Genomic DNA, 27,847 nt, shown 5'->3' with positions numbered 1-27,847 from the left:
TGAGAGTTCACATCTCTGGAAACTGTCCCTCTCCAGCTGTAGCCACCTACGGACTGAGACGAGCCGCCTTTGTTGGGGAAACAGAATACGGAGCAGTGGCAAAGGTTTACATCGACAGAAACTTCTATGTCGACGATGGGCTAAGGTCAATCACCACTGAAGAAGAGGCCATTGATCTGCTGAAAAACACCCCAAAACTGTTAGCTCTGTTACCACAGAAGCCTGTGACTGGGATGCTCCTCTCTCTTAAGGAAAACACAAGAAATGGAGTGAATGGAGGGGTGCCCTCAAAGAACTACAAGATGTCAAGATTCATAGGACACACAAAGCAATCTCTCATAACAGTGCAGTGAACAAAGAGAGATGCATGTGTTTTGTGACGCCTCTACAGTAGCTTTCGCAGCTGAAGCCTACCTTTGAGTTACTGATTGAGATGGCAATGTAGATGTTGGATTTCTACTTGGGAAAGCAAGGCTCGCTCCACATCCAGAAATCACCATTCCCAGTCTAGAACTCTGTACTGCAGTGTTAGCGCTAGAGATGACTGAGATGAATGAGGTCCTTGTAGGTGAAATGGACATTGAATTCAATGCTGTCAACTTATATGTGTATGTTACCAAAGTGGTACTTGGTTACATACACAACGAATCCAGAAGGTTTTATGTCTATGTTCACATGAGAGTGCAGCGAATCAGAAGGTCTTCAAGACCAGAACAATGGAACTACATTCCTACTGACCAAAACCCAGCTGATCACGGTTCAAGATCAGTCACTGCAGGTAAACTGACATAAACAACATGGCTGTCAGGTCCAAGCTTCTTGCACAACCAAGAAAAAGTGCAGCCTGAACCCAGCACCTCGTTTGAACTACTAAGCCAAGAAACTGACATTGAAAACTGTTCCCCAGTCACCACCTGTGTAACACGTGTGGACAACAGTGAGCTAGATACTGCGCGTTTCAAAAGGTTTTCTACCTGGAAGTCTCTTACTCAAGCAATAGCAAGGCTTGTGCACATCTCCCACTCTTTCAGTAAGGGATCAAAAGAAAACGGTTGTAAAGGATTGCACATCTGTAAAAAACTTCTGTCACAGAAAGAACTCATCTGCACTGTTCAGTGAGAGTCATATGCAAATGAACTCAAATGCACCTCAGAGAAAAGAGAAATCCACAAACAAAGCCCTCTCTGGTCCCTCTCCCCCTTCACAGATGAGGCAGGCCTACTCAGAGTAGGCGTTCGCCTGAAACATTCAGGATTGGTAAACAGTGAGACAAACCCTCTCATTATTCCTGGGCATAGTCACATTTCCACTCTGCTCATTCACCACTACCACGAGCAGGTGCATCACCAAGGGTGACACTTCACAGAGGGAGCCGTGAGAGCAGTATGGCTATGGATCATAGGAGGAAAACGATGCATCAGTAGCCTCATTCACAACTGTGTGACATTTTGCAAGCTTCGAGGAAAAATGGAAACACAAAAGATGGCAGACTTGCCATTCGATCGTCTGAGTACCAACCCCCCCTTCTCTTATGCAGGATTAGATGTGTTTGGACCCTTTTCAATCACCACATGTCGCACCAGAGGTGGACAAGCAAACAGTAAGTGGTGGGCAGTACTGTTTACATGTTTCAGCACAAGAGCTATTTACATTGAGGTTATAGAATCTATGGGCACTTCAAGTTTCATAAATGCACTAAGGAGGTTTTTTGCAATTCGAGGACTAGCAAAGCAAATACACTCCGGCTGGGGAACCAACTTTGTTGGTGCTTGCAAAGAGCTCAAGATTGACTCAAACAATGGCAATGACAAGAACATAGATAGGTATCTGAGTGGACAAGGTTGTATGTGGATCTTCAACCCCCACACTCATCTCACGTGGGAGGCAGTTGGGAAAGCATGATAGGAGTCATAAGGCAGATTCTTGAATCTATGATGTAACAAGTTGGGCCCACACAACTGACACATGCAGTACTAACCACCTTCATGGAAGAGGTTACTGCCATAGTCAACTCGAGACCTCTAGTGCCCGTATCCTCAGACCCTGATTCGGACACCAGCAATGCTCCTGACTAAAAAAACGGAAGTACATCTTGCACCCCTTGGTGAATTCGGTGTCAATGACCTCTACAAATGACAGTGGAGGCAAGTTCAAAGCCAATACCTTATGGTGTTGTTGGAAAAGAGACCTTGTTAACTTGCAAAGACGCCGGAAATGGCCATGTGAGAGACCGAACCTAAAAGAAGGGTACATCGTCTTGCTCAAAGACAGTCAAGTAAAGAGGAATAAATGGCCCATTAATGGCTCATTGCTAAAAAACTTTTCAAGCAGTGATGGGAAAGTCAGAAAGGTCGAAGTGAAATTTGCAAGAAATGGTTAATGCATGGTATTCTTAAAGATGCACTATGCAGAAATTGCTCTGCCATTTCCTGGTTGTTAAAATTCTAATAGTTTTAAAACAAGCAGTTATTGTGTAGAGAATCATTGTACCATCTAAACCGCTGTGAAATATATTTCACCACTTCTTAGACTTGCTTTCAACGGGAATGAAAGATCTATAACTCACATTTCTATGTGAATTTGGTCGGGTCACCCAAAAAGTTACATATTGTTGCTTTTAGGCCTGTCTCAGAAACATGACCTCCTGCAAAAATATAAAAATACTTTAAAGCAATTGTACACATTGTGTCTTATTCAAGGACCCAATGTTTTTATTTGTAAATAGAACTTCACTGCAATCTAGAATGTAAAGAGATTCCTTGCTAACAGGCAGCCTTGGGGCATGTGGTTACTATGACGATGGACATAAACAAACAGCTCTGCCAAACAGAGATCACTACATTGTCAAACAGCAATTTGTTAATAATAACAACGTTAGATATTATGCAATGAGAGAAATGTTTGTTTAAAGGTTGTGGCATTATTTTTACATTCATGAGCTACAAGGTTAGCTAGCTACTGTTATATGGTTCTGCTTTCTAGCCTGGCTACTGTTATGGAACGTCTGTATTTATTTCTTAGTTGTTATTCTTAAATGTTAGGTTTGCCTTGTTATCGTTTGGTATTAAGGAATGTTTCCTTTCTGTATTTCAGTTTACAAATTGTCCATAAAGCCAACCAAGAAAAAGCAACTCCTCTCTCTTATGGATTTATTGGGCTACTGTTTATGCTAGCTGTCAAAACTGTACACCAGATCACAGTGAGGACAGCATTAAAGGTTGACACGGGAGTGAAAATGCATTCTTGTCTTGTCCTGTCAATTACTTTCCTGTACTGTCCCTGGAATAACCGTGGAACTTGCTGTCCCTTACAGATAAAAATCACTACACCCTGTCCCATGCCCATTTTTGTGCGCAGAAATATGTAGGCTATTGTGTTTGTTTAGGAAGTATTGAAAATAATTTCAGTAATGCAATATGCGACTGTGATATGTGGTTGTCTTACCTATTTTAGTTAAATGCACTGAATGTAGGCATAAGTCGCTCTGGATAAGAGCGTATTCTAAATTACCTAAATGCAGATGGATTAAGGCTGGAGGATGAGGACCTAGACCCCAGCAGGAAGGTCTGCTCAGCACAGCACCTAAATAAAACTGTAGCCTACAGCTGAGCACTGCGCACATATGAACATTTACAAAACATGAACATAAAAAAAAAGCTGAGTGGCAGTACTGCATAAAATAATCTATTTTTATTTCACTCTTCGTCTCAGATGGCACGGGTTTAGTTAAATACGTGAACAATTGGGCTTGACAGTAAAGTTTTTGGGAGTAGAGCAGCTATGCCGCTTCAGGCCGCTTGTCCCGCTCTCCGGTTGGTAGACTATTTGATTTTGATTAAGACCCAGCATTTTTTTAAAAGTTGTGTACTCGGTTCCTGCTTGTCAAAGACAACTCCATCAAATTTAGCTAAAATATTGCTCTTTCCTTGGCTCTAATGTTAATGTTAGTGATGAGTCCTTGGCTGCAACAAGACATAACTGTCTTGGATTTCCATACAGAATAATATGAAAAGGCTTAATTTAGCCTACTGACATTGGTTGGCATTACTGACTGGCTACAACTGAAGCGAGGCGCAGGAGTGAGCCGACAGAAGGGCCTAGCCTACACATGCTACATTCATTAGGCCTAGCCTACACATGCTACATTCATTAGGCCTAGCCTACACATGCTACACACATGACATATTTCCACCCAAAAAACTCAGTTTATAACTATTCCTGTACTACCCGTTCCTGTGGACTGTTGATCCTGTCCCGTCCTGTCCCGTACTTGACTCTAGAACTTGACTCCCATTCCTGCTAGAATCCCGTAGGACCCGCAAGACCCGTGGGAGTCCTGTTCCTGTGTCAACCTCTAGACAACATAGTTGGGAATAAGATACAAACCATTTTTAGGGTAAGGGGTTTGGGTTGGGGGAGGGGGTAAATCACTTCATTAAAAATAGAAAGTAGGGGATGGAACTTGTTGTTCAGGATACTGGGAGGGGGGTGGTGGTTTGGGATTTTTGAGTGGTGGGATGAACGGTTGTTGTTGTTGTTGTTGTTGATGTTTTTTGTGTTTCCATCGTCCAACAGGAGCGGCAGAGAGGATTAAGCACAGGTCTTCTCCAGAGCAGCAACATACCGTCTACACAGTGGTTTGGATTTCAGATAAGTGTTCAGGTAAGTAATTAGGTACACTGTAAAAAACATAACTTGTTTTTATGGTAACTTACTGGCAGCCAGTTACCTGTTAGTTACTGTAAAAAAAAAAAGTACAGTCTGTCACCGTAAATTTCAAAGAAACTTTGGTTTAACAGTACATTACTGTAAATAAAGCACTTCTTTATCTATCTATATCTATATCTTTATATATCTGGGATCTATGCAGGATCCAGCTCCTGTGGAATCAACTCAGTCACCTGGGGAAATGTTCTCATGGAAAGTTGCAAGGTGGAAAGGCCTTCATGTGCTCATTAATGGGGGGCCAGACAAAAGGGTGGGGTATTTCAATGGTTACATGATGGTACGCACAATTTCCTATTGGCTGTTCTTTTCAAACTGTGTTAGTACATGAAATGGCTCCTTGGAACAAGCATGTGGTTATGGATGATAGTGACTAACCTTGGCTTTAAGGCCCAGGACATGGTAACTCAAGAGCTCTAGTGGATGTGTAGAGGTAAAGCTGGACCTCTTCTCTAATCATCTGACTGCAGAAACAGAGGAGCCTAAAAAACACGCCCAAATGTGTGTGTGTGTGTGTGTGTTTGCATGTGTGTCTTACCTCTCTGGCGGCTTCTGTGTAGTCGATCTTGAGGTTGCCCATGGCCTTGATGATAGCCATGATGGACTGGATGGTGTTGCTGTAGACCACAGCTATGTACTGCTTACACTCATCTTCTGAGTAGCCATCCTCATGGATGATCCTGATCGGGAAGGAAAACATACCTGAGCATACTGCTGATGTCACTCAAGTCAGGAACAGTGTTGGGGGTAATGCGTTACAATGTAATTAGCACCTGTCAACTGTGAAGAACTCAATTTCAAATATCAAGAAGCACCTTCAGGCCAGGCACAGCTCCACAAGACTGGTGGAGAAAGACCCACGCCAGCCGATTGCAGTTGATGCTGAGGATGACGGTGCTTCTGCTCTAAAACAGCCAAACCTAGATTTCTGTTTGGCTAAACCTGTCGCCCCGAGTGAACTAAATTAACATGTATGCGTATTTGATGATTGTAATAATTCCTTTGTTTGCATGCCATTTATTGCATTATGTTTAGGATTTATCTGACAGTTTGCATTCGTGGTCAGCAGATTAATGTGCAGGTTATTTGAATTTTCATGTTGATATTTCAAGTCGGGCTTGTTGTGACTTAATGGCCTGTATTTAGTGGCTTTAATATGTACAGTGCATTCAGAAAATATATAGACCCCCTTCACTTTTTCCACATTTTGTTACGTTACAGCCTTATTCTAAAATTGATTAAATAAAAAAATGTCCTCATCAATCTACACACAATACCCCATAATGATGAAGCGAAAACAGGTTTTTAGTTATTGTGCAAATGTATTAAAAATAAAAAACAGAAATGCCTTATTTACATACAGTTGAAGTCGGACGTTTAGCCAAATACATTTAAACTCAGTTTTTCAAAATTCCTGACATTTAATCCTAGTAAATACTCCCTGTCTTAGGTCAGTTAGGATCACCACTTTATTTTAAGAATGTGAAATGTCAGAATAATAGTAGAGAGAATGATTTACTTCAGCTTTTATTTCTTTCATCACATTCCCAGTGGGTCAGAGGTTTACATACTCTCAATTAGTATTTGGTAGCATTGCCTTTAAATTGTTTAACTTGGGTCAAATGTTTCGGGTAGCCTTCCACAAGCTTCCCACAATAAATTGGGTGAATTTTGGCCCATTCCTCCTGACAGAGCTGGTGTAACTGAATCAGGTTTGTAGGCCTCCTTCCTTGCACACGCTTTTTCAGTTCTGCCCACAAATGTTCTATAGGATTGAGGTCAGGGCTTTGTGATGGCCACTCCAATACCTTGACCTTGTTGTCCTTAAACCATTTTGCCACAACTTTGTAAGTATGCTTGGGGTCATTGTCCATTTGGAAGATCCATTTGCGACCAAGCTTTAACTTCCTGACTGATGTCTTGAGATGTTGCTTCAATATATCCACATAATTTTCCTTCCTCATGATGCCATCTATTTTGTGAAGTGCACCAGTCCCTCCTGCAGCAAAGCACCCACACAGCATAATTGTCAAGGCGTGCTGTAGGTGCAGTGGCGGAATCAAACGCAAGACGCAGACGGATAATCCAACAGACTTGTATTAAGCCGAAACACGGCAAACGGACAACACTTGCCCGAAGGCGTAATACGCACGAAGGCGAAAAAGAAACAAAACAGCGCACAAACAGATGCGTAAACTCCAGCGCAGTGGAGAGAAGCTCAACCGAGCGAAAACACGTCTGACACAATCAATAATACACAACACCTGACAAACACAACGGGAACTAAATAGGACACTAATGACACTAAATGAAAACAGGTGTGACAACACTCAGACAAAAGCAAACGAACATGAAACATACAACGGTGGCAGCTAGTATTCCGGAGACAACGAACGCCGAAGCCTGCCCGAACAAGGGAGAGAGGCAGCCTCGGCCGAAACCGTGACAATACCCCCTCCTTGACGCGCGGCTCCAGACGTGCGCTGACTCCGGCCTCGGGGACGACCCGGAGGACGCGGAGCTGGGCGCGTCGGGTGCCCACGATGGAATTCCGTCAGGAGAGACGGGTCCAAAATGTCTCTCCTCGGCACCCAGCAACGCTCCTCCGGACCGTACCCCTCCCACTCCACTAGATACTGGAGACCCCCCATCCGACGTCTCGAATCCAAGATGGACCTCACGGAGTACGCCGGTGCCCCCTCGATGTCCAATGGGGGCGGAGGAGTCTCCAAGATCTCTCTGTCTTGGAGTGGGCCAGCTACCACCGGCCTGAGAAGGGACACATGGAACGAGGGGTTAATACTTTTATATTCAACAGGTAGCTGTAATTTATAACACACCTCGTTCAACCTTCCCAGGACTTTAAATGGCCCTACAAACCGCCGACCCAGTTTCCGACAGGGCAGGCGGAGGGGCAGGTTCCTGGTAGAGAGCCAGACTCGATCACCAGGTGCGTACACCGGTCCCTCACTGCGGTGGAAATCAGCGCTCGCCTTATGACGTCGGAGGGCCCGCTGCAGGTGGACGTGTGCAGCGTTCCATGTCTCCTCCGAGCGCCTCGCCCACTCATCCACCGCAGGAGCCTCGATCTGGCTCTGCTGCCAGGGTGCCAGAACCGGCTGGTAACCTAACACACATTGGAAAGGGGTTAGGTTAGTGGATGAATGGCGTAGGGAATTCTGGGCCATTTCGGCCCAGGGAACGTACCTTGCCCACTCCTCCGGCCGGTCCTGGCAGTATGTTCTAAGAAACCTGCCCACATCCTGGTTTACACGTTCCACCTGCCCATTACTCTCCGGGTGGTAACCCGAGGTGAGGCTCACCGAGACCCCCAACCGCCAGACTCTGGAGGTAAATTGGGGACCCCGATCAGACACAATATCCTCGGGTACCCCGTAGTGCCGGAACACATGGGTGAATAGGGCTTCGGCAGTTTGCAGGGCGGTAGGAAGGCCCGGCATGGGGAGCAAACGACAGGCCTTAGAAAACCGGTCCACAACGACCAGTATAGTGGTATTCCCCTGTGAAGGAGGAAGGTCAGTAAGGAAATCCACCGAGAGGTGGGACCATGGTCGTTGTGGCACGGGCAGGGGTAGTAACTTACCCCTAGGCAGATGTCTAGGCGCCTTACACTGGGCGCACACCGAGCAGGAGGAAACATAAACCCTCACATCCCTTGCCAACGTGGGCCACCAGTACTTGGCACTAAGACAGTGCACTGTCCGGCCGATACCCGGATGTCCAGAGGAGGGTGACGTGTGAGCCCAATAGATCAATCGATCCCGAACCTCGAGCGGAACGTACTTCCGACCCTCCGGGCACTGTGGTGGACTAGGGTCGGTGCGTAACGCCCGCTCGAGTTCAGCATCGACCTCCCACACTACCGGTGCCACCAGACACGACTCCGGCAGTATGGGAGTGGGCTCCACGGACCTCTCCTCCGTGTCATACCGCCGAGACAGCGCATCTGCCTTACCATTCTGTGACCCAGGGATGTACGTGATCTTAAAAGTAAACCTGGTCAAGAACATATTCCATCTTGCCTGGCGAGGGTTCAGCCTCCTCGCTGCCCGGATGTACTCCAGGTTACGGTGGTCCGTCAAAATGAGGAAAGGGTGTTGAGCCCCCTCAAGCCAGTGCCTCCACACCTTTAGGGCCTGTACCACGGCTAACAGCTCCCTGTCCCCTACGTCATAGTTCCGCTCCGCCGGACTGAGCTTCTTAGAATAAAAGGCACAGGGGCGGAGTTTAGGTGGCGCGCCAGACCGTTGTGAAAGCACGGCTCCTAGACCGGCCTCTGACGCGTCCACCTCTACCTGGAACGGCAAAGAGGGATCCGGATGCGCCAGCACCGGGGCCGAGGTAAACAGGTCCTTCAGCCTCCCAAACGCCCTGTCCGCCTCGGCCGACCACTGCAGACGCACTGGACCCCCTTCAAAAGAGACGTGATGGGAGCTGCCACCTGTCCAAAACCCCGGATAAACATCCGGTAGTAATTCGCAAACCCCAAAAACTGCTGCACCTCCTTCACAGTGGTTGGTGTTTGCCAACTACGCACGGCCGACACCCGGTCTACCTCCATCTTCACCCCTGACGCAGACAACTGATACCCCAAAAAGGAGACCGACTCCTGGAAAAACAGACACTTCTCTGCCTTCACATACAGGTCGTGCTCCACCAGCCTCCGCAACACTCTACGCACCAGGGCCACATGCTCGACACGGGTAGGCGAGTACACGAGAATGTCATCAATGTACACAACCACCCCCTGCCCCTGCATGTCCCTGAAGATCTCATCCACGAATGATTGGAAAACTGACGGAGCGTTCATCAACCCGTATGGCATGACCAGATACTCGTAATGGCCCGAGGTGGTACTAAAGGCTGTCTTCCATTCATCGCCCTCCCTGATGCGCACCAAGTTGTACGCGCTCCTGAGATCTAATTTAGTGAAGAAACGCGCCCCATGCAACGACTCAGTCATGGTCACAATCAGCGGGAGTGGATAACTGTACTTCACCGTAATCTGATTGAGACCACGGTAATCGATGCACGGGCGCAAACCACCATCCTTTTTCTTCACAAAAAAGAAACTCGAGGACGCAGGGGAAGTGGAAGGCCGTATGTATCCTTGTCTCAGAGATTCTTCTATGTAAGTCTCCATAGCTTTCTTCTCCTCTTGAGACAGAGGATACACATGGCTCCGTGGGAGCGCAGCTCCTGCCTGGAGGTCTATCGCACAATCTCCCTGCCTATGGGGCGGCAACTGCGTCGCCCTCGCCTTACTAAACGCAATAGCCAAATCCCCATACTCAGGGGGAACGTGCAATGCGGGCACCTGGTTTGGACTCTCCACCGAGGTAGCCCTTACGGAAACGCCCAAACATCTACCCACACACTGAGCAGACCACTCCATCAGAGCCCTCTCCTGCCACGAAATGGATGGGTTATGGGTACTCAACCAGGGCATGCCCAGCACCACCGGATACGCAGGAGAGTCAATCAGAAATAGCTGAATCATCTCCTGATGACCCCCCTGCGCACACATCCTAAGTGGCGCCGTGACCTCCCTGATCAAGCCCGTACCCAACGGACGGCTATCTAGGGCATGAACGGGGAAAGGAACATCAACAGGAAGAAGGGGAATCCCTAACGCTAAACAAAACTTTTTATCAATAAAATTCCCAGCCGCGCCTGAATCTACCAGCGCCTTATGCTGGGAATGAGGTGCTACCTGTGGAAAACGCACAGGCATACAAAAATGTGCAACAGAGAGCTCTGGGTGAGTGGGGCGCCTACTCACCTGGAGGGAATCCCCAGTGCGGGACCTGTCGTCCTCTCCCCTAGGAGGCCATCCCCAGCACCTAGCCGCGGTGTGTCCTCCCTGACCACAGTTGGTGCAAGGGATGGACCCCCTAGTATGCCGACCCCTCCTCTCTCTAGCGCCAGCGCCCCCCAGCTCCATGGGGCACGGCTCGGAAGCGCTGGAGGGTGAAATGGACGGACCCCCCTCGGAACGCCCGCGGGTAGCTAGCAGGTTATCCAGCCTGATGGACATGTCGACCAACTGGTCGAACGTGAGGCTGGTGTCCCTACAGGCCAGCTCCCGACGGACGTCCTCTCGTAGACTACACCTGTAGTGATCGACGAGGGCCCGATCATTCCACCCTGCATCTGCCGCTAGAGTACGGAATTCGAGGGCGAACTCCTGAGCACTCCTCCTCCCCTGCCGGAGGAAGACCAGATGCTCCCCCGCCGCTTTCCCCTCCGGGGGATGGTCAAACACCGCCTTGAAGCGGCGGGAGAACTCGTTGTATGTTATGGTGTCCGCGTCGATCCTCCTCCACTCCGCGTTGGCCCACTCCAACGCCTTCCCGGACAGGCAGGAGATCAGGGCGGACACGCTCTCATGTCCCGAGGGCGCCGGATGCACGGTGGCCAGGTACAGCTCCACCTGGAGAAGGAAACCCTGGCACCCGGCCGCGGTCCCATCGTAAGCCCTCGGGAGCGAGAGTCGGACTCCTCGGGGTTCTTGTGCGGGAATAGGCTGACTGGCCGATGGTGCTGGCACGGAGGGTGGCGGTGAAGGCGTCCCCCAGCCTCGGATGGTGGTGATCACCTCCTGCAGTGCAGTCCCCATCTGCAGGATCTGGTCCCATTGCTCCCGGACCCTGTCCTCCAGAGTCGCCTGGGCTGCTGCGGCTCCTGCTGATTCCATTGTGGTGTATTATTCTGTCAAGGCGTGCTGTAGGTGCAGTGGCGGAATCAAACGCAGGACGCAGACGGATAATCCAACAGACTTGTATTAAGCCGAAACACGGCAAACGGACAACACTTGCCCGAAGGCGTAATACGCACGAAGGCGAAAAAGAAACAAAACAGCGCACAAACAGATGCGTAAACTCCAGCGCAGTGGAGAGAAGCTCAACCGAGCGAAAACACGTCTGACACAATCAATAATACACAACACCTGACAAACACAACGGGAACTAAATAGGACACTAATGACACTAAATGAAAACAGGTGTGACAACACTCAGACAAAAGCAAACGAACATGAAACATACAACGGTGGCAGCTAGTATTCCGGAGACAACGAACGCCGAAGCCTGCCCGAACAAGGGAGAGAGGCAGCCTCGGCCGAAACCGTGACAATAATGCTGCCACCCCCGTGCTTCATGGTTGGGATGGTGTTCTTCGGCTTGCAAGCGTTCCCCTTTTTCTTCCAAACATAACGATGGTCATTATGGCCAAACAGTTCTATTTTTGTTTAATCAGACCAGAGGACATTTCTCCAAAAAGTACGATCTTTGTCCCCATGTGCAGTTGCAAACCATAGTCTGGCTTTTTTTTATGGCGGTTTTGGAGCAGTGGCCTCTTCCTTGCTGAGCGGCCTTTCAGGTTATGTCGATATAGGACTCGTTTTTACTGTGGATATAGATACTTTTGTACCTGTTTCCTCCAGCTTCACAATGTCCTTTGCTGTTGTTCTGGGATTGATTTGCACTTTTCGCACCAAAGTACGTTCATCTCTAGGAGACAAAACGCGTCTCCTTCCTGAGCGGTATTATGACGGCTGCATGGTCCCATGGTGTTTATACTTGCGTACTATTGTTTGTACAGATGAACGTGGTACCTTCAGGCATTTGGAAATTGCTCCCAAGGATGAACCAGACTTGTGGAGGTCTACAGTTTTTTTTCTGAGGTCTTGGCTGATTTCTTTTGATTTTCCCATGATGTTAAGCAAAGAGGCACTGAGTTTGAAGGTAGGCCTTGAAATACATCCACAGGTACACCTCCAATTGATTCAAATTATGTCAATTAGCCTATCAGAAGCTTCTAAAGCCATGACATCATTTTCTGGAATTTTCCAAACTGTTTAAAGGCACAGTCAACTTAGTGTATGTAAACTTCTGACCCACTGGAATTGTGATACAGTGAATTATAAGTGAAATAATCTGTCTGCAAACAATTGTTGGAAAAATTACTTGTGTCATGCACAAAGTGGATGTCCTAACTGACTTGCCAAAACTATAGTTTGTTAACAAGAAATGTGTGGAGTGGTTGAAAAACAAGTTTTAATGACTCCAACCTAAGTGTATGTAAACTTCCGACTTCAACTCTAGGTATTCAGACCCTTTGCTATGAGACTCGAAATTGAGCTCAAGTGCATCCTGTTTCCAATGATCATTCTTGAGATGTTTCTACAACTGATTGGATTCCGCCAGTGGTAAATTCAATTGATTGGACATAATTTGGAAAGGCACACACCTGTCTATATAAGGTCCCACAGTTGACAGTGCATGTCAGAGCAAAAACCAAGCCATGAGGTTGAAGGAATTATCTGTACAGCGCCGAGACAGGATTGTGTCGAGGCACAGATCTGGGGAAGGGTACCAAAAAATTTCTGCAGCATTGAATGTCCCCAAGAACACAGTGGCCTCCATCATTCTTAAATGGAAGAAGTTTGGAACCACCAAAACTCTTCCTAGAGCTGGCCGCCCGGCCAAACTGAGCAATCGTGGGAGAAGGGCCTTGGACAGGGAGGTGATCAAGAACCTGATGGTCACTCTGACAGAGCTCCAGAGTTCCTCTGTGGAGATGGGAGAAACTTCCAGAAGGACAACCATTTTTGCAGCACTCCACCAATCAGGCCTTTATGGTAGAGTGGCCAGACAGAAGCCACTCCTCAGTAAAAGGCACATAACAGCCCGATTGGAGTTTACCAAAAGGCACCTAAAGTACTCTCAGACCATGAGAAACAAGATTCTCTGGTCTGATGAAACCAAGATTGAACTCTTTGGCCTGAATGCCAAGCGTCAAGTCTGGAGGAAACCTGGCACCATCTCTACGGTGAAGCATAGTGGTGGCAGCATCATGCTGCGGGGATGTTTTTCAGCAGCAGGGACTGGGAGACTAGTCAGGATCGAGGCAAAGATGAACGGAGCAAAGTACAGAGAGATCCTTGATGAAAACCTTCTCCAGAGCGCTCAGGACCTCAGACTGGGGCGAAGGTTCACCTTCCAACCGGATAATGCAGGAGTGGCTTCGGGACAAGTCTCTGAATGTCCTTGAGCCAGAGCCTTGCCTTGAACCTGATCGAACATCTCTGGAGAGACCTGAAAATAGCTGTGCAGCGATGCTCCCCATCCAACCTGACAGAGCTTGAGAGGATCTGTAGAGAAGAATGGGAGAAATTCCCCAAATACAGGTGTGCCTAGCTTGTAGCGTCATACCCAAGAAGACTTGAGGCTGTAATTGCTGCCGAAGGTGCTTCAACAAAGTACTGAGTAAACGGTCTGAATACTTATGTAAATGTGATATTTCATTTTTGCTTTGTCATTATGGGGTATTGTGTGTAGATTGATGATGGAAACAATTTAATCCATTTTAGAATAAGGCTGTAACGTAACAAAATGTGGAAAAAGTAAAGGGGTCTGAATTCTTTCCGAATGCATTGTTTATTTTGTTTCATAAAGCTGCCTATATGTTGGTTTTGATTTATGGACAATGTTCATTTTGTTGGTGTTGGATTCATCAAGATAGAATTACGTTGTGATTCAACACTTGTCTTTGCATTCATCAAACATTTCAATAGTTTAATGTGGAATTTCGTTAGAACACTTGGACATAAGCTATTATTTATACAACTTTCTTTATTATCATAATGTGTATACATTTCTCCTCCATCACACATTTTTTTGTGGAGCAGTTACATTTCAATATAGGATGTTGAACTACAAAGTCCAAATAATAATGCGATTAAAAAATAAGACATTGTTTATTGCAAAATACACGGTTCAATTTAATAAAACAATGGACACAACTATTAGGAAATCTGACAGAGATCTCAGTCTTAAGTTCTCCCATGATGTCCGATGACATCAGTGATGCTGACAGTGAGGTGCATTGACAACTCTTTAAGTGCTTAGCGGAACGTTCAACTTTGAAAATCCCGCGATTTCTAAGTAGGCAAGCCATTCTAAGGTAGTGTGCCCCCTCTACTGGACATAACAATAACCAAGGCATTTTCAGAGGGTTTTCTTTTTTTTTGGTAATGCAAAAGTAATGTAATGACTAACGAGTTACTTTCCACAGTAAGTAACGGTGTAATGTAACAAGTTACTTTTAATGGCAGTAACGTTGTAACATAACCAGTAACGTTCCCTAACACTGCCGATTTTGCTTACAAAGCATGTAGAGGTCTGTAAGTTTTATCATAGGTACACTTCAACTGTGAGAGACGGAATCTAAAACAAAAATCCAGAAAATCACATTGTATGATTTTTAAGTAATTAAATTGCATTTTATTGCATGACATAAGTATTTGATCACCTACCAACCAGTAAGAATTCCGGCTCTCACAGACCTGTTAGTTTTTCTTTAAGAAGCCCTCCTGTTCTCCACTCATTACCTGTATTAACTGCACCTGTTTGAACTCGTTACCTGTATAAAAGACACCTGTCCACACACTCAATCAAACAGACTCCAACCTCTCCACAATGGCCAAGACCAGAGAACTGTGTAAGGACAATACAATTGTAGACCTGCACAAGGCTGGAATGGGCTACAGGACAATAGGCAAGCTGCTTGGTGAGAAGGCAACAACTGTTGGCGCAATTATTAGAAAATGGAAGAAGTTCAAGATGACGGTCAATCACCATCGGTCTGGGGCTCCATGTAAGATCTCACCTTGTGGGGCATCAATGATCATGAGGAAGGTGAGGGATCAGCCCAGAACTACACGACAGGACCTGGTCAATGACCTGAAGAGAGCTGGGACCACAGTCTCAAAGAAAACCATTAGTAACACACTACGCCGTCATGGATTAAAATCCTGCAGCACACGCAAGGTCCCCCTGCTCAAGCCAGCGCATGTCCAGGCCCGTCTGAAGTTTGCCAATGACCATCTGGATGATCCAGAGGAGGAATGGGAGAAGGTCATGTGGTCTGATGAGACAAAAATGTAGCTTTTTGGTCTAAACTCCACTCGCCGTGTTTGGAGGAAGAAGAAGGATGAGTACAACCCCAAGAACACCATCCCAACCTTGAAGCATGGAGGTGGAAACATCATTCTTTGGGGATGCTTTTCTGCAAAGGGGACAGGACGACTGCACCGTATTGACGGGAGGATGGATGGGGCCATGTATCGCAAGATCTTGGCCAACAACCTCCTTCCCTCAGTAAGAGCATTGAAGATGGGTCGTGGCTGGGTCTTCCAGCATGACAACAACCCGAAACACACAGCCAGGGCAACTAAGGAGTGGCTCCGTAAGAAGCATCTCAAGGTCATGGAGTGGCCTAGCCAGTCTCCAGACCTGAACCCAATAGAAAATTTTTGGAGGGAGCTGAAAGTCCGTATTGCCCAGCGACAGGCCCGAAACCTGAAGGATCTGGAGAAGGTCTGTATGGAGGAGTGGGCCAAAATCACTGCTGCAGTGTGTGCAAACCTGGTCAAGACCTACAGGAAACGTATGATCTCTGTAATTGCAAACAAAGGTTTCTGTAACAAATATTATGTTCTGCTTTTATGATGTATCAAATACTTATGTCATGCAATAAAATGCAAATTAATTACTTAAAAATCATACAATGTGATTTTCTGGATTTTTGTGTACCTATGATAAAAATTACAGACCTCTACATGCTTTGTAAGTAGGAAACGGCAGTGTATCAAATACTTGTTCTCCCCACTGTATGTTGGTATTTAGGGTATTTTGTAGTTGTATTTTGTAATTGTTATTTGTCATTTATGCCCTCCCTCAAACAAAACGATGGTAGACCATATATCAATTATACTCTCAAGAGTACAACAAAATTAAAGCCCCACTATTAATCTTATTTCATTAAGTGCACCATCTGCCTCAATCTCAAAAAAAGTATTTAGTCAGCCACCAATTGTGCAAGTTCTCCCACTTAAAAAGATGAGAGAGGCCTGTAATTTTCGTCATAGGTACACGTCAACTATGACAGACAAATTGAGATTTTTTTTCTCCAGAAAATGACATTGTAGGTATTTTAATGAATTTATTTGCAAATTATGGTGGAAAATAAGTATTTGGTCACCTACAAACAAGCAAGATTTCTGGCTCTCACTGACCTGTAATTTCTTCTTTAAGAGGCTCCTCTGTCCTCCACTCGTTACCTGTATTAATGGCACCTGTTTGAACTTGTTATCAGTATAAAAAGACACCTGTCCACAACCTCAAACAGTCACACTCCAAACTCCACAATGGCCAAGACCAAAGAGCTGTCAAAGGACACCAGAAATAAAATTGTAGACCTGCACCAGGCTGGGAAGACTGAATCTGCAATAGGTAAGCAGCTTGGTTTGAAGAAATCAACTGTGGGAGCAATTATTAGGAAATGGAAGACATACAAGACCACTGATAATCTCCCTCGATCTGGGGCTCCACGCAAGATCTCACCCCGTGGGGTCAAAATGATCAAAAGAACGGTGAGCAAAAATCCCAGAACCACACGGGGGGACCTAGTGAATGACCTGCAGAGAGCTGGGACCAAAGTAACAAAGCCTACCATCAGTAACACACTACGCCGCCAGGGACTCAAATCCTGCAGTGCGAGATGTGTCCCCCTGCTTAAGCCAGTACATGTCCAGGCCCGTCTGAAGTTTGCTAGAGTGCATTTGGATGATCCAGAAGAGGATTGGGAGAATGTCATATGGTCAGATGAAACCAAAATAGAACTTTTTGGTAAAAACTCAACTCGTCGTTTTTGGAGGACAAAGAATGCTGAGTTGCATCCAAAGAACACCATACATACTGTAAGCATGGGGGTGGAAACATCATGCTTTGGGGCTGTTTTTCTGCAAAGGGACCAGGACGACTGATCCGTGTAAAGGAAAGAATGAATGGGGCCATGTATCATGAGATTTTGAGTGAAAACCTCCTTCCATCAGCAAGGGCATTGAAGATGAAACGTGGCTGGGTCTTTCAGCATGACAATGATCCCAAACACACCGCCCGGGCAACGAAGGAGTGGCTTCGTAAGAAGCATTTCAAGGTCCTGGAGTGGCCTAGCCAGTCTCCAGATCTCAACCCCATAGAAAATCTTTGGAGGGAGTTGAAAGTCCATGTTGCCCAGCGACAGCCCCAAAACATCACTGATCTAGAGGAGATCTGCATGGAGGAATGGGCCAAAATACCAGCAACAGTGTGTGAAAACCTTGTGAAGACTTACAGAAAACGTTTGACCTGTGTCATTGCCAACAAAGGGTATATAACAAAGTATTGAGAATTTTTTTTAATTGACCAAATACTTATTTTCCACCATAATTTGCAAATAAATTCATAAAAAATCCTACAATGTGATTTTCTGGATTTTCTTTTCTCATTTTGTCTGTCATAGTTGACATGTACCTATGATGAAAATTACAGGCCTCTCTCATCTTTTTAAGTGGGAGAACTTGCACAATTGGTGGCTGACTAAATACTTTTTTCCCCCACTGTATATATGCTGAACAAAAATATAAACGCAACATGCAACAATTTCATTGATTTTACTGAGTTAGAGTTCATATGAGGAAGTATTGTAAAAGTTAGCACACAGAGAAGTGTAGTGCATAAGGGAAGTACCAAAACACCTTGATAAAAGGGAGGCGCATGCAAGCAGATTAGGAAATGTGTCTAGGATGGAAGAAATTGTATAGTAAAACCTGCAAATAGCGAACGTAAACCAGGGGAAAAAACGCACTACCCTCCCGGTGCCCAATAAAAAACCACATACCCTCCCCAGAGCAAAAAAAAAAGAAGTTCCCTAATTTGGATCACCCCTCTCCCCCAGTAAATTGCGATCTGTCCCTTAGAACAGCCAAATTATTATAGATGATGTCACACACACCATAGCATTTTTGTCTTCTATCGAAACCAATACCAAACCAACCATTTTTACAACATTTTACTGGTCTCCCTGGTCTCCTTTTATGTTGACACATGATCTCTGTGGTAAGAGACGGAGCTAATGCTTAAAGTGCTGAGCCGGCTGGTGTGTTATGAGTGTGTGTCTGTCTCCCAGGTACAGATTTTCCTGTATGGCCGTGTTACAGTAATAACCTGGGCTTAGAGCTGCAGTCTGTACTCTACACTCATTAACAATGGATTCATCGGCTGGCTAGCCCACATGAATGTGAATAATTAAACCATTTGAGGGGGGGGGGGGGGGGGGGGGGTGCGTGTGTCTGTGTCTGTAAGTGAGGCATAAACATACACATATGTTTTGTATACGTCATTGGTGAACGTGTCCGTGTCATTGAGTGTCGGCTTGATCACAGTCATTACAGTAACCACAGGGCTTGAACATTCGGTGCACTGAGACTCGTGCTTTCAGTAGCCAAAGACAATTATGGGCCGGAAGACAAGAGGATTTGCCCTCCATGTGTCTGCCTAAAAAACGAATTAATATGTTCAACATGCCTGATTGACTGTCTGCCAGGACTGAATCAGCAATGTGTCAGTAGTAGTACTGTAGATCAATCTCACAAGGAGTGAGGAGGACTGGGTGACTAGGACTGATGAAACCAAAAGAGGATAGTGTGCATAATCTATTAAAATTAAGGAGGTCTTGATGTGTCCTTATCAGTTAGAGAAACTGTTGATTAAAGATGTGTCTGTAACTCACTTCATCTGCTTGACAATGGTGCTCTTCCCCGACTCCCCTGCACCTGTAGGAGGAACAGGAAACACACAGGTTAGAGTTGAATCTGCATTAGACTATTATCTCTATGCAGACTGCGTGTGCATGCGTTTGTGTGTGTGGGATTGCGTGCATCGGCTGAATCACAGCTGAACTCTAGCCATGATGACCATTCCTCCTGCAAAAACTCTAGTGACCCTCTGACAACCTCAGACAGCCTACCTCACCTTTCTCTCGCTACACTGTACAGGGTTGTTTAATATTGTTTCAATTTGTTGAGAAGAACATGATATATAGTTATGGGGGATATTGCATTCTATATTCACTCAGAGGTTTATTTTTCACTTTAATAAAGGATCCGTCTGTGACTAGTCCTTAAAGTTGGTGGCGTTGGTGCCTCTAGGACAATTAAAGCAGATGTTAGAGGGCCTTTTTACTGAAGAATGTGTTTGTTTCATATGACTGTGTTTCGCTTTTAGTGTTTTGTGTTTGCTTTCCATGTATTGTGTAATTGATGTGTATAGATATGTATAGTGTAATTGTTGTTTATAGATATGTATAGTGTAATTGATGTGTATAGATATGTATAGTGTTGTTTATTGATGTGTTCATGCAGGGCTGATCTGTGGCAGAGACTGTGGTCTCAGCATGACTTCCTGCTTAAATAATGGTTCAATAAAAAAAATGGTAGAGTGCATTCCATTTCATGGCCAGTTAACACATTGCATAGCAACAGATCTCTACTCATTGCTTCTCTGTAGGAAGTATTGTAAACACTCTGCTAAAGCCCAGGAGAGGAGATAATAATTAAACCCTGAAGTGATTCCTGCACAGCAAATTGGCCAGTGTTGATTTCTGTGTGTAACATTTCTAGTGTTGATTCGGGAGCTAACTTTTTCACTCTGTACAAGTGAAATTAACACTCAGTGGTGTAAAATAACCCCCAGTGTTGGTGTTAATAACCAGAGTTATTGTTTTACACTTTGGAGAGTAAAACAGTCCCATCAAAACCACCCTCATCATTATCATATTTCCCAGCATTCTCTACTGCAACTAGATTTTTTAGGATTGTTTTTAAATATCTGTGTTTTTGCATGTACATTGGTTAATCTTATGCTACACAAAGATAAATAACATACATTTTTCTAAACTAATCCAATCAGTTAGGTTTATTGCACCCGTTACTGAAATGGTTGTTCCAGTTTAAATGGTTTGGGTAGTCTTATCAATTTTACTGTGGCATTCATTTTGAAAGTAGGTTGTGGGTGAATAAATATTCCAGGAAGAACCCGCCAACATTAAAAGGGTTTTCAGTTGAAGTCTTCATGGAGAGTTCTAGGTAAAACGATATACAGGGGGTTCTTTGAAGAACCACACAGAGAGATCTAGATAGAACCCTCTGCAAAAAGTTCCCTTAGGGGGACAAACTGAAGAACCCTGTATGGTTTACTTAGCATCTTTTTATCTAAGAGTGTATGTGTGGGGTACAGAGGTAAGGTTGTCATTCAAAAATCATGTTAAACCCTATTATTGCACACAAAGTGCAAATGCAACTTACTATGTGACTTGTTAAGCACATTTTTCATCCTGAACTTATTTAGGCTTGCCATAACAAAGGCGTTGAATACTTATTGACTCAAGACATTTCAGCTTTTCATTTTTAATTCACGGGTGTGAATACTTTCTGAAGGCACTGTACATTTGACACTTTCCGAGTTAAATGTACACCATTGATTTTGCTGTGTGCTCTGGGGAGAAATTACCTCAGAGCTTTTGTGACAAGGCAAGACAATGTGCTCCTTGAGGCCTCCATCCTCATAAATCTGACTGCTATTGTTCTTATTTACTCTGACACAAGTTATATTAACTTATATGAACTGTTAGTGCTGTAGTGATTCAGCCCATTCTCAGTGGTGTGGTCCTGTTTGGAGTGCAGGTCCCAGGCCCTGGCCCTGTCACGGTGCATCAAGTCCTGCCATGACAGCCCAGAGGGGCCAGCAGCACTCTTCCAGCCCTGGCCCTGCCTGTCACCACCACTCATACCTCATCACACACACACGCATGCACGCACGCACGCACGCACGCGCACACACACCTTACAGAGAAGGAGGTAGAGAGAGAGAGAGAGAGAGAGAGAGAGAGAGAGAGAGAGAGAGAGAGAGAGAGAGAGAGAGAGAGAGAGAGAGAGAGAGAGAGAGAGAGAGAGAGAGAGAGAGAGAGAGAGAGAGAGAGAGAGAGGGGAATTATAAAGGGAGAGTAAGAGAGAGTGCATTTCCTCAATCACTAATGAAAAGCTAATTCCTCCTCTGTCAGTGCCGACACGATAAGCCATTCCGTTCCGTTTGTGTGTGTTTGCTGACAGACACAGAGGGAGGCCAGCATGTAATGCAAGCTGAAATGTGGGTAGGACTCAGTTGGTTAAGAGGTGTGTCTTTAAAGGAGAGCCCAGCACAGAGACGTTCTGCTCATACATCCATGTGGATGACCTTTTTCCCATCCCTGAGGCCTAGCCCATTCAGGAATGCCTTGTTGTCTACCTCCATCCCTCTTTTTAAGGGTTAAGTTTAGGCACACATTCCAAATGGTTAAGGTAAGGGTTAAGGTTTGGGATAGAGGTAAAACTGTGACCAGGACTGGGATCGAACACATAACCTTCTGATCCAGAGTCATGGGATTACACCCATCCACAACGCCAGAGAAAAACCCAAGTCTACTTGATGGTAATAGCACTCACTGTTGGTATTTCCCGACGTCCTTAGGACGTCAATCTTGAACGATCTCCCTGCTCTTGCACAGCAAATCTGATGATTTGATCATTTGATAAATGTGGCCCGTCCTCACAATAATAGAGTACCGAGTAGCAGGAGAAAGAAAAGAAGAACGAAGCCAGATGGCCTACTGTTCATCTTTCATCTCAACCCTAAAGATGCAGTCACATCTCTTGACTCTCACTGCCAAGGGTTCTCTCAGACTGTAGAGTCTTGGCCCTAATCCTGCTGAGTGGATTGGAGTTAACGTAGCATACTCTATGAGTATGTATGGGTACTTGGGCATGGGGTGGAGGGGTTGACGTGGAGAATGGTTTGTTTATCTGAAGGGACAGACCATCTGCTGACAGAGTAGGTCAAACATGAGGACATCGCGGTGAAGCTAGAAAATTATACCGTTCTCAGATAAAAACACAGAGAGCAGCAATCAAATTACAACTCTTGGAGTCTGTTTTGAAAGAGAATAAAAAATAAATAAAAATAAAATGGATTTTCTACTTCTACTTCTAGTGAGCCTCACGGCAAAATCTCTGGCTTCATAGTGGAAGTCTGGCTGAGTTTTTGTGGTATATTCTCCATTGAGCCAAAACAATAGAATGATCTGGTGAATAATTTAACACTTCCTTTCCCTTTATAAATTATAAGGCATGTTGTTCCATGACCTAAATGTGGTAAACTTGAATGTTTTACTGAATTGTCTCAGGAATAGCCCTGTGGGTCAATAAATGGATATACTGTATATATATAGTAACGCAGTACTACTCATGATACTATTCCATATCTCACAGTCTAAGCTGATAGCTGATACAGTCTGACACAAGGACACATAGTTGGATGCAGCAGTGAGATTATCCAAAATTCGCTTACGATTTACTTGGACTATATATCCATAACCCATTAATTGCATATCTATGAGCATTTCATGAACGTGTTATAACATGTTCCAACCGCATTATTAAAGGTTAATGAAATATATACATAGCATATCTATAGCCCGTGGACTTACCTTCTTCTTATTCTCACTAAGGTCAATGATGCATGAAGTGCACTTTGCCACTCTGATCTATAACACCAACACTAAAGGTCTAGATGAATTCTATGCAGTCAACGTAAAGTAATTTCTATTTTCCCATTCATAACCATTTATAAGCATTTATAAATGGACCTGTTATAAAACATTCATGAAATGCTTCTAGATGTCGCTATACAGTCAAAGTAAATCGTTACCCAATTCTGTGACAAGGAAACACACTGAACAAGAATGTTTTAATTCACAAGACGCTACACAAAGTCTCCTCTTATCTAAAAAGCGTATTATTCTTGACGCAATGATATCCACAACAATCTCATCCACAGAGCTAAATCAGCTTATCAATGCTAGACTATGTTCCCATCTCTCCTTTCTCTCTCTACAGTTGCAGGAATAAAGACTACTGTAGAGTGTGAGTAGTCTGTCAACCCTCACCCCATTGCTTTTGGTTGGCTTCGCTGTGAGAAGTGCAAAGTGGAAAGATTAATAAGACATAACACTGGAGGTGACCTGAGTACAAAATATACTTTGATAGGAAAAATGGGGGGGGGCGGGGGGGGGACGTCTAAGACGAGAATCTTTGTACACATTCCACGGAGGTCACCTTCCTGCCTAGAATTCCTGTTAATGCCAGTTAATATTTCAAGCCCAAGGGAAGAACTGGCTGAACACAGAGGGTAAACAATATGAACACGTTACTCTTTCTCTGATCATGAATTGGCTTGGGTAAATGAGCTGTGTTACTGGAGCGTAGAGCAGATGTGGGGGAGATATTGGCGATTGGCCTTGCGCTACGTGACAGTATACAGTAAACTCCCTGATGATTACATTAGGTTCTGCTGATCTCTGTGACCAGCAGGGAGTGAATGGGGGCACACAAACCGGATTCCATTTGCTCAGCCTCATGATTGCTCTAAAACGCTACCAAAATAAATGAACCAGCAAAAATAGATACACAAAATCATGGTACAGATAGACTATAGAACAGATCAATGCATTTGGACTGTATGGATAGCATGAAGAGAAACACAACATGACACAGAGAGGAATACCTGGCCCATGGAAAACAAGCATTGACTTTGGTCCCCTGAAAACAAGAAATGTACCAGCAAGTGTGCATAGTTGCAGGGTAGATAACTAACACCACCCTGAGAGTAACAGTTCCTCGCTGATGACCAGATTTACTCTCATAATACATCCTAATGGCATACTATAGCGGCCCCGTAATTGATCCCTGAGGGACACCACATAATAACAATCCAGCTATTTATTCAGGTGTGCAGTACACCTTAGCTCAGAAACAATGTGGAGAAGAGGTTGTCCTGGTTATGATTTACACAAGATAACTCAATTACAGCTTAGTAGGTTATCATCAAAGATGTATGAGCCAATAAAAACAGGGTGCTTAAATTGAACACAGGTGAGAGAAGGAGTGTATTGAAGGCTGTGTCATATTAAACACACTACCGGCTGCTATTCAGCTCATTAAGGGAATCACATGCAGTAACTGAGAGCAGACAAATCCATCGTAACAATGTACAAATTATTATTAACCATACACAAGTGTAAACAATTACATGGTTTACTAAGATTACTTTGTAGTGTTCTGTCGTCATTCACAAAAGTATTCCCAAGTTCTAGACAATTAGACAAGTCAGCCCAAACCCAAAAACAAGTGTATCTGGAGCAGTCTCTGTCAGCCATGAGCCAAACCAAATGAAGGAAACTAAATATATTAGCACAGACAAGACATCTGTACAAAAAGTTCTATATCCAATTAGGTTGAAGATTTGAGTAGCTATTCCCAGGAGAAAAGAAGCAACTGCTGATTGAAATGCAATGTATAGGCTACTACAAAACTCTTCAGATATCTTAGATGAGTGTTTTGTTCGATACTGTATGTTTGAAGTTGTAACTATGGTCATCTCCATGGTAATGCCCCAAGATGGTGGGATGGTGCAGATACATGCCTGGATGATGGAGTGGAGGGAGGACGCTAATTCAACCTGTCCCTCTGGCTGAAGTTACTTCATCCTTTATTAGCCAGTTACACAGGGGCATGAGTATGTGTGTGTATGTGTGTATGTGTGTGTGTGTGTATGTGTTTAAATTCTATTTAATCACAAACTTCAATGTTACCAAATTCTAAATAGAGATATCAAATTAGCACAACACCTTGTCAAAATCAAATAATTCAAACAAAGGAAGACATTAACAATACACAGATTCAATTACCATAGCCTGGCAATAGAGACAGGATGCCATAGAAAAACATGGAAGGTCAGAGAGGAAAGACTATGTAAGCACTGTGGGTCGGGTGAAGTAGAGCATGAACAGCACTTCCTACTCCATTGTTCCAAATATGACTCAATAAGAGGTGCACTACATGACCAAAAGTATGTGAACATCTCATTCCAAAATCATGGGAATTAATATGGAGTTGGCCACCCTTTGCTGCTAGATGTTGGAACATTGCTGTGGGGACTTGCTTCCATTCAGCCACAAGCATTATTGAGGTCAGGCATTGATGTTGGACGATTAGGCCTGACCCACAGTCGGCGCTCCAATTCATCCCAAAGGTGTTCGATGGGGTTGAGGTCAGGGCTCTGTGCAGGCCAGTCAAGTTCTTCCACACCGATCTCGACAAACCATTTCTGTATGGGCCTCGCTTTGTGCACGGGGGGATTGTCATGCTGAAACAGGAAAGGGCCTTCCCCAAACTGTTGCCACAAAGTTGGAAGCACAGAATCGTCTAGAATGACATTGTATGCTGTAGCGTTAAGATTTCCCTTCACTGTAACTAAGGAGCCTGAACCATGAAAAACAGCGCCAGACCATTATTCCTCCTCCACCAAACTTGACAGTTGGCAGTATGCATTGGAGCAGGTAGCGTTCTCCTGGCATCTCCCAAACCTGCCAGATGGTGAAGCGTGATTCATCACTCCAGAGAACGCGTTTTCACTGCTCCAGAGTCGGTGAGCATTACAACACTTCAGCCGACGCTTGGCATTGCGCATGGTGATCTTAGGCTTGTGTACGGCTGCTCGGCCATGGAAACCCATTTCATGAAGCTCCCGACGAACAGTTATTGTGCTGACGTTGCTTCCGGAGGCAGTTTGGAACTCAGTCATGAGTGTTGCAACTGAGGACAGATGGCTTTTACACGCTACGCGCTTCAGCACTCGGTGGTCCCTATCTGTGAGCTTGTGTGGCCTACCACCTCACGGCTGAGCCGTTGTTGCTCCTAGACGTTTCCACTTCACAATAACAGCACTTACAGTTGACCGGGGCAGCTCTAGCAGGGCAGACATTTGACGAACTGACTTGTTGGAAAGGTGGCATCCTATGACGGTCCCACGTTGAAAGTCATTGTGCTCAGTAAGGCCATTCTACTGCCCATGTTTGTCTATGGAGATTGCATGGCTGTGTGCTCGTTTTTATACACCTCTCAGCAACGGGTGTGGCTGAAATAGCCAAATCCCCTCATTTGAAGGGGTGTCCACATCGTTATATATAGTGTATTTATCTCTTGAAAGTTAAAGAATTGCAGGATTTCTTGAACTGCTCGTTAAAGAGAAAATCTGCATTTTGATAGGAGAAAATGTAGAAACAGTAGATCTCGCCAGATTATGTCCTGGCCTCTCATAATATAAGAGAGACAACAGCTCCCGCCATGTCATACACATGAGTCTTAGCAGATGTAGTTTCTCAATTGTTAATTTTTTTGTGAATTATTTGCATGTATAATTGTTTTTGTTGATCTATATTATTATTGCTGCTCAAACATATTGTTCATTTATGTAATACTTCATATACATTTCTTTGACAACAGTGGCAACAACCCCTTCATGCCAATAAAGCATTTATTCAATTAGAGAGAGAGAGATAGAGCGAGAGAGAGAGATTGAGGCAGATGGTGCACTTAATGAAATAAGATTAAAAGTGGGGCTTTACTTTTGTTGTACTGTTGAGAGTATAATTGATATATGGTCTACCATCCTTTTGTTTGAGGGAGGGCATAAATGACAAATAACAATTACAAAATACAACTACAAAATACCCTAAATACCAACATACAGTATCAAAATAAAATATAAGCTACTTTTGTTAAGTATTGTATTTAATTAAAATACATGTATTTTGAATTTTTAAATACATTTGAAAGTAGCCGGCCGAACAGCAACAACATTCTCAGTAATGGTTACAGAAACGTCTTACAGCACTGTGAAAAAGTATTTGCCCCTTTCTGATTTTCTCTTCTTTTCCATATTTTTGATACTGAATGTTATCAGATCTTCAACCAAAACCTAATATTAGATAAAGGGAATCTGAGTTAACAAATAACACAACAATTACATACTTATTTCATTTATTTCATGAACAAAGTTATGCAACACCCAAGGCCCCTGTGTGAAAAAGTAATTGCCCCCTCACACTCAATAACTGGTTGTGCCACCTTTAGCTGCAATGAATCCAACCAAACGCTTCTTGTAGTTGTTGATCAGTCTCTCACGTTGCTGTGGAGGAATTTTGGCCCACTCTTCCATGCAGAACTGCTTTAACTCAGCGACATTTGTGGGTTTTCAAGCATGAACTGCTCGTTTCAAGTCCTGCTACAACATCTCAATTGGGATTAGGTCTGGGCTTTGACTAGGCCATTCCAAAACTTCAA

At 44.6% G+C, this 27,847-nt stretch overlaps 1 protein-coding gene across 1 annotated transcript in view; it reads right to left on the bottom strand.

The window, feature by feature from the left end:
- LOC311133830 (guanine nucleotide-binding protein G(i) subunit alpha-2-like) overlaps positions 1 to 27,847 on the bottom strand; it is a 209,008-nt gene that overhangs the window by 61,979 nt on the left and 119,182 nt on the right. The window contains exons 2-3 of the mRNA XM_084167424.1: positions 19,363 to 19,405; positions 5,264 to 5,405 (exon numbers count right to left, since the gene is read on the bottom strand). Of these exons, the coding sequence (XP_084023550.1) occupies positions 5,264 to 5,405; positions 19,363 to 19,405 (185 nt within the window). The remainder of the gene's footprint in view (positions 1 to 5,263; positions 5,406 to 19,362; positions 19,406 to 27,847) is intronic.

This window comes from Coregonus lavaretus, assembly GCF_964263955.1.
Source record: "Coregonus lavaretus genome assembly, chromosome: 8".
In the NCBI taxonomy this organism is placed as follows: Eukaryota; Metazoa; Chordata; class Actinopteri; order Salmoniformes; family Salmonidae; genus Coregonus; species Coregonus lavaretus.
This window is presented reverse-complemented; position numbering and strand designations above follow the sequence as displayed.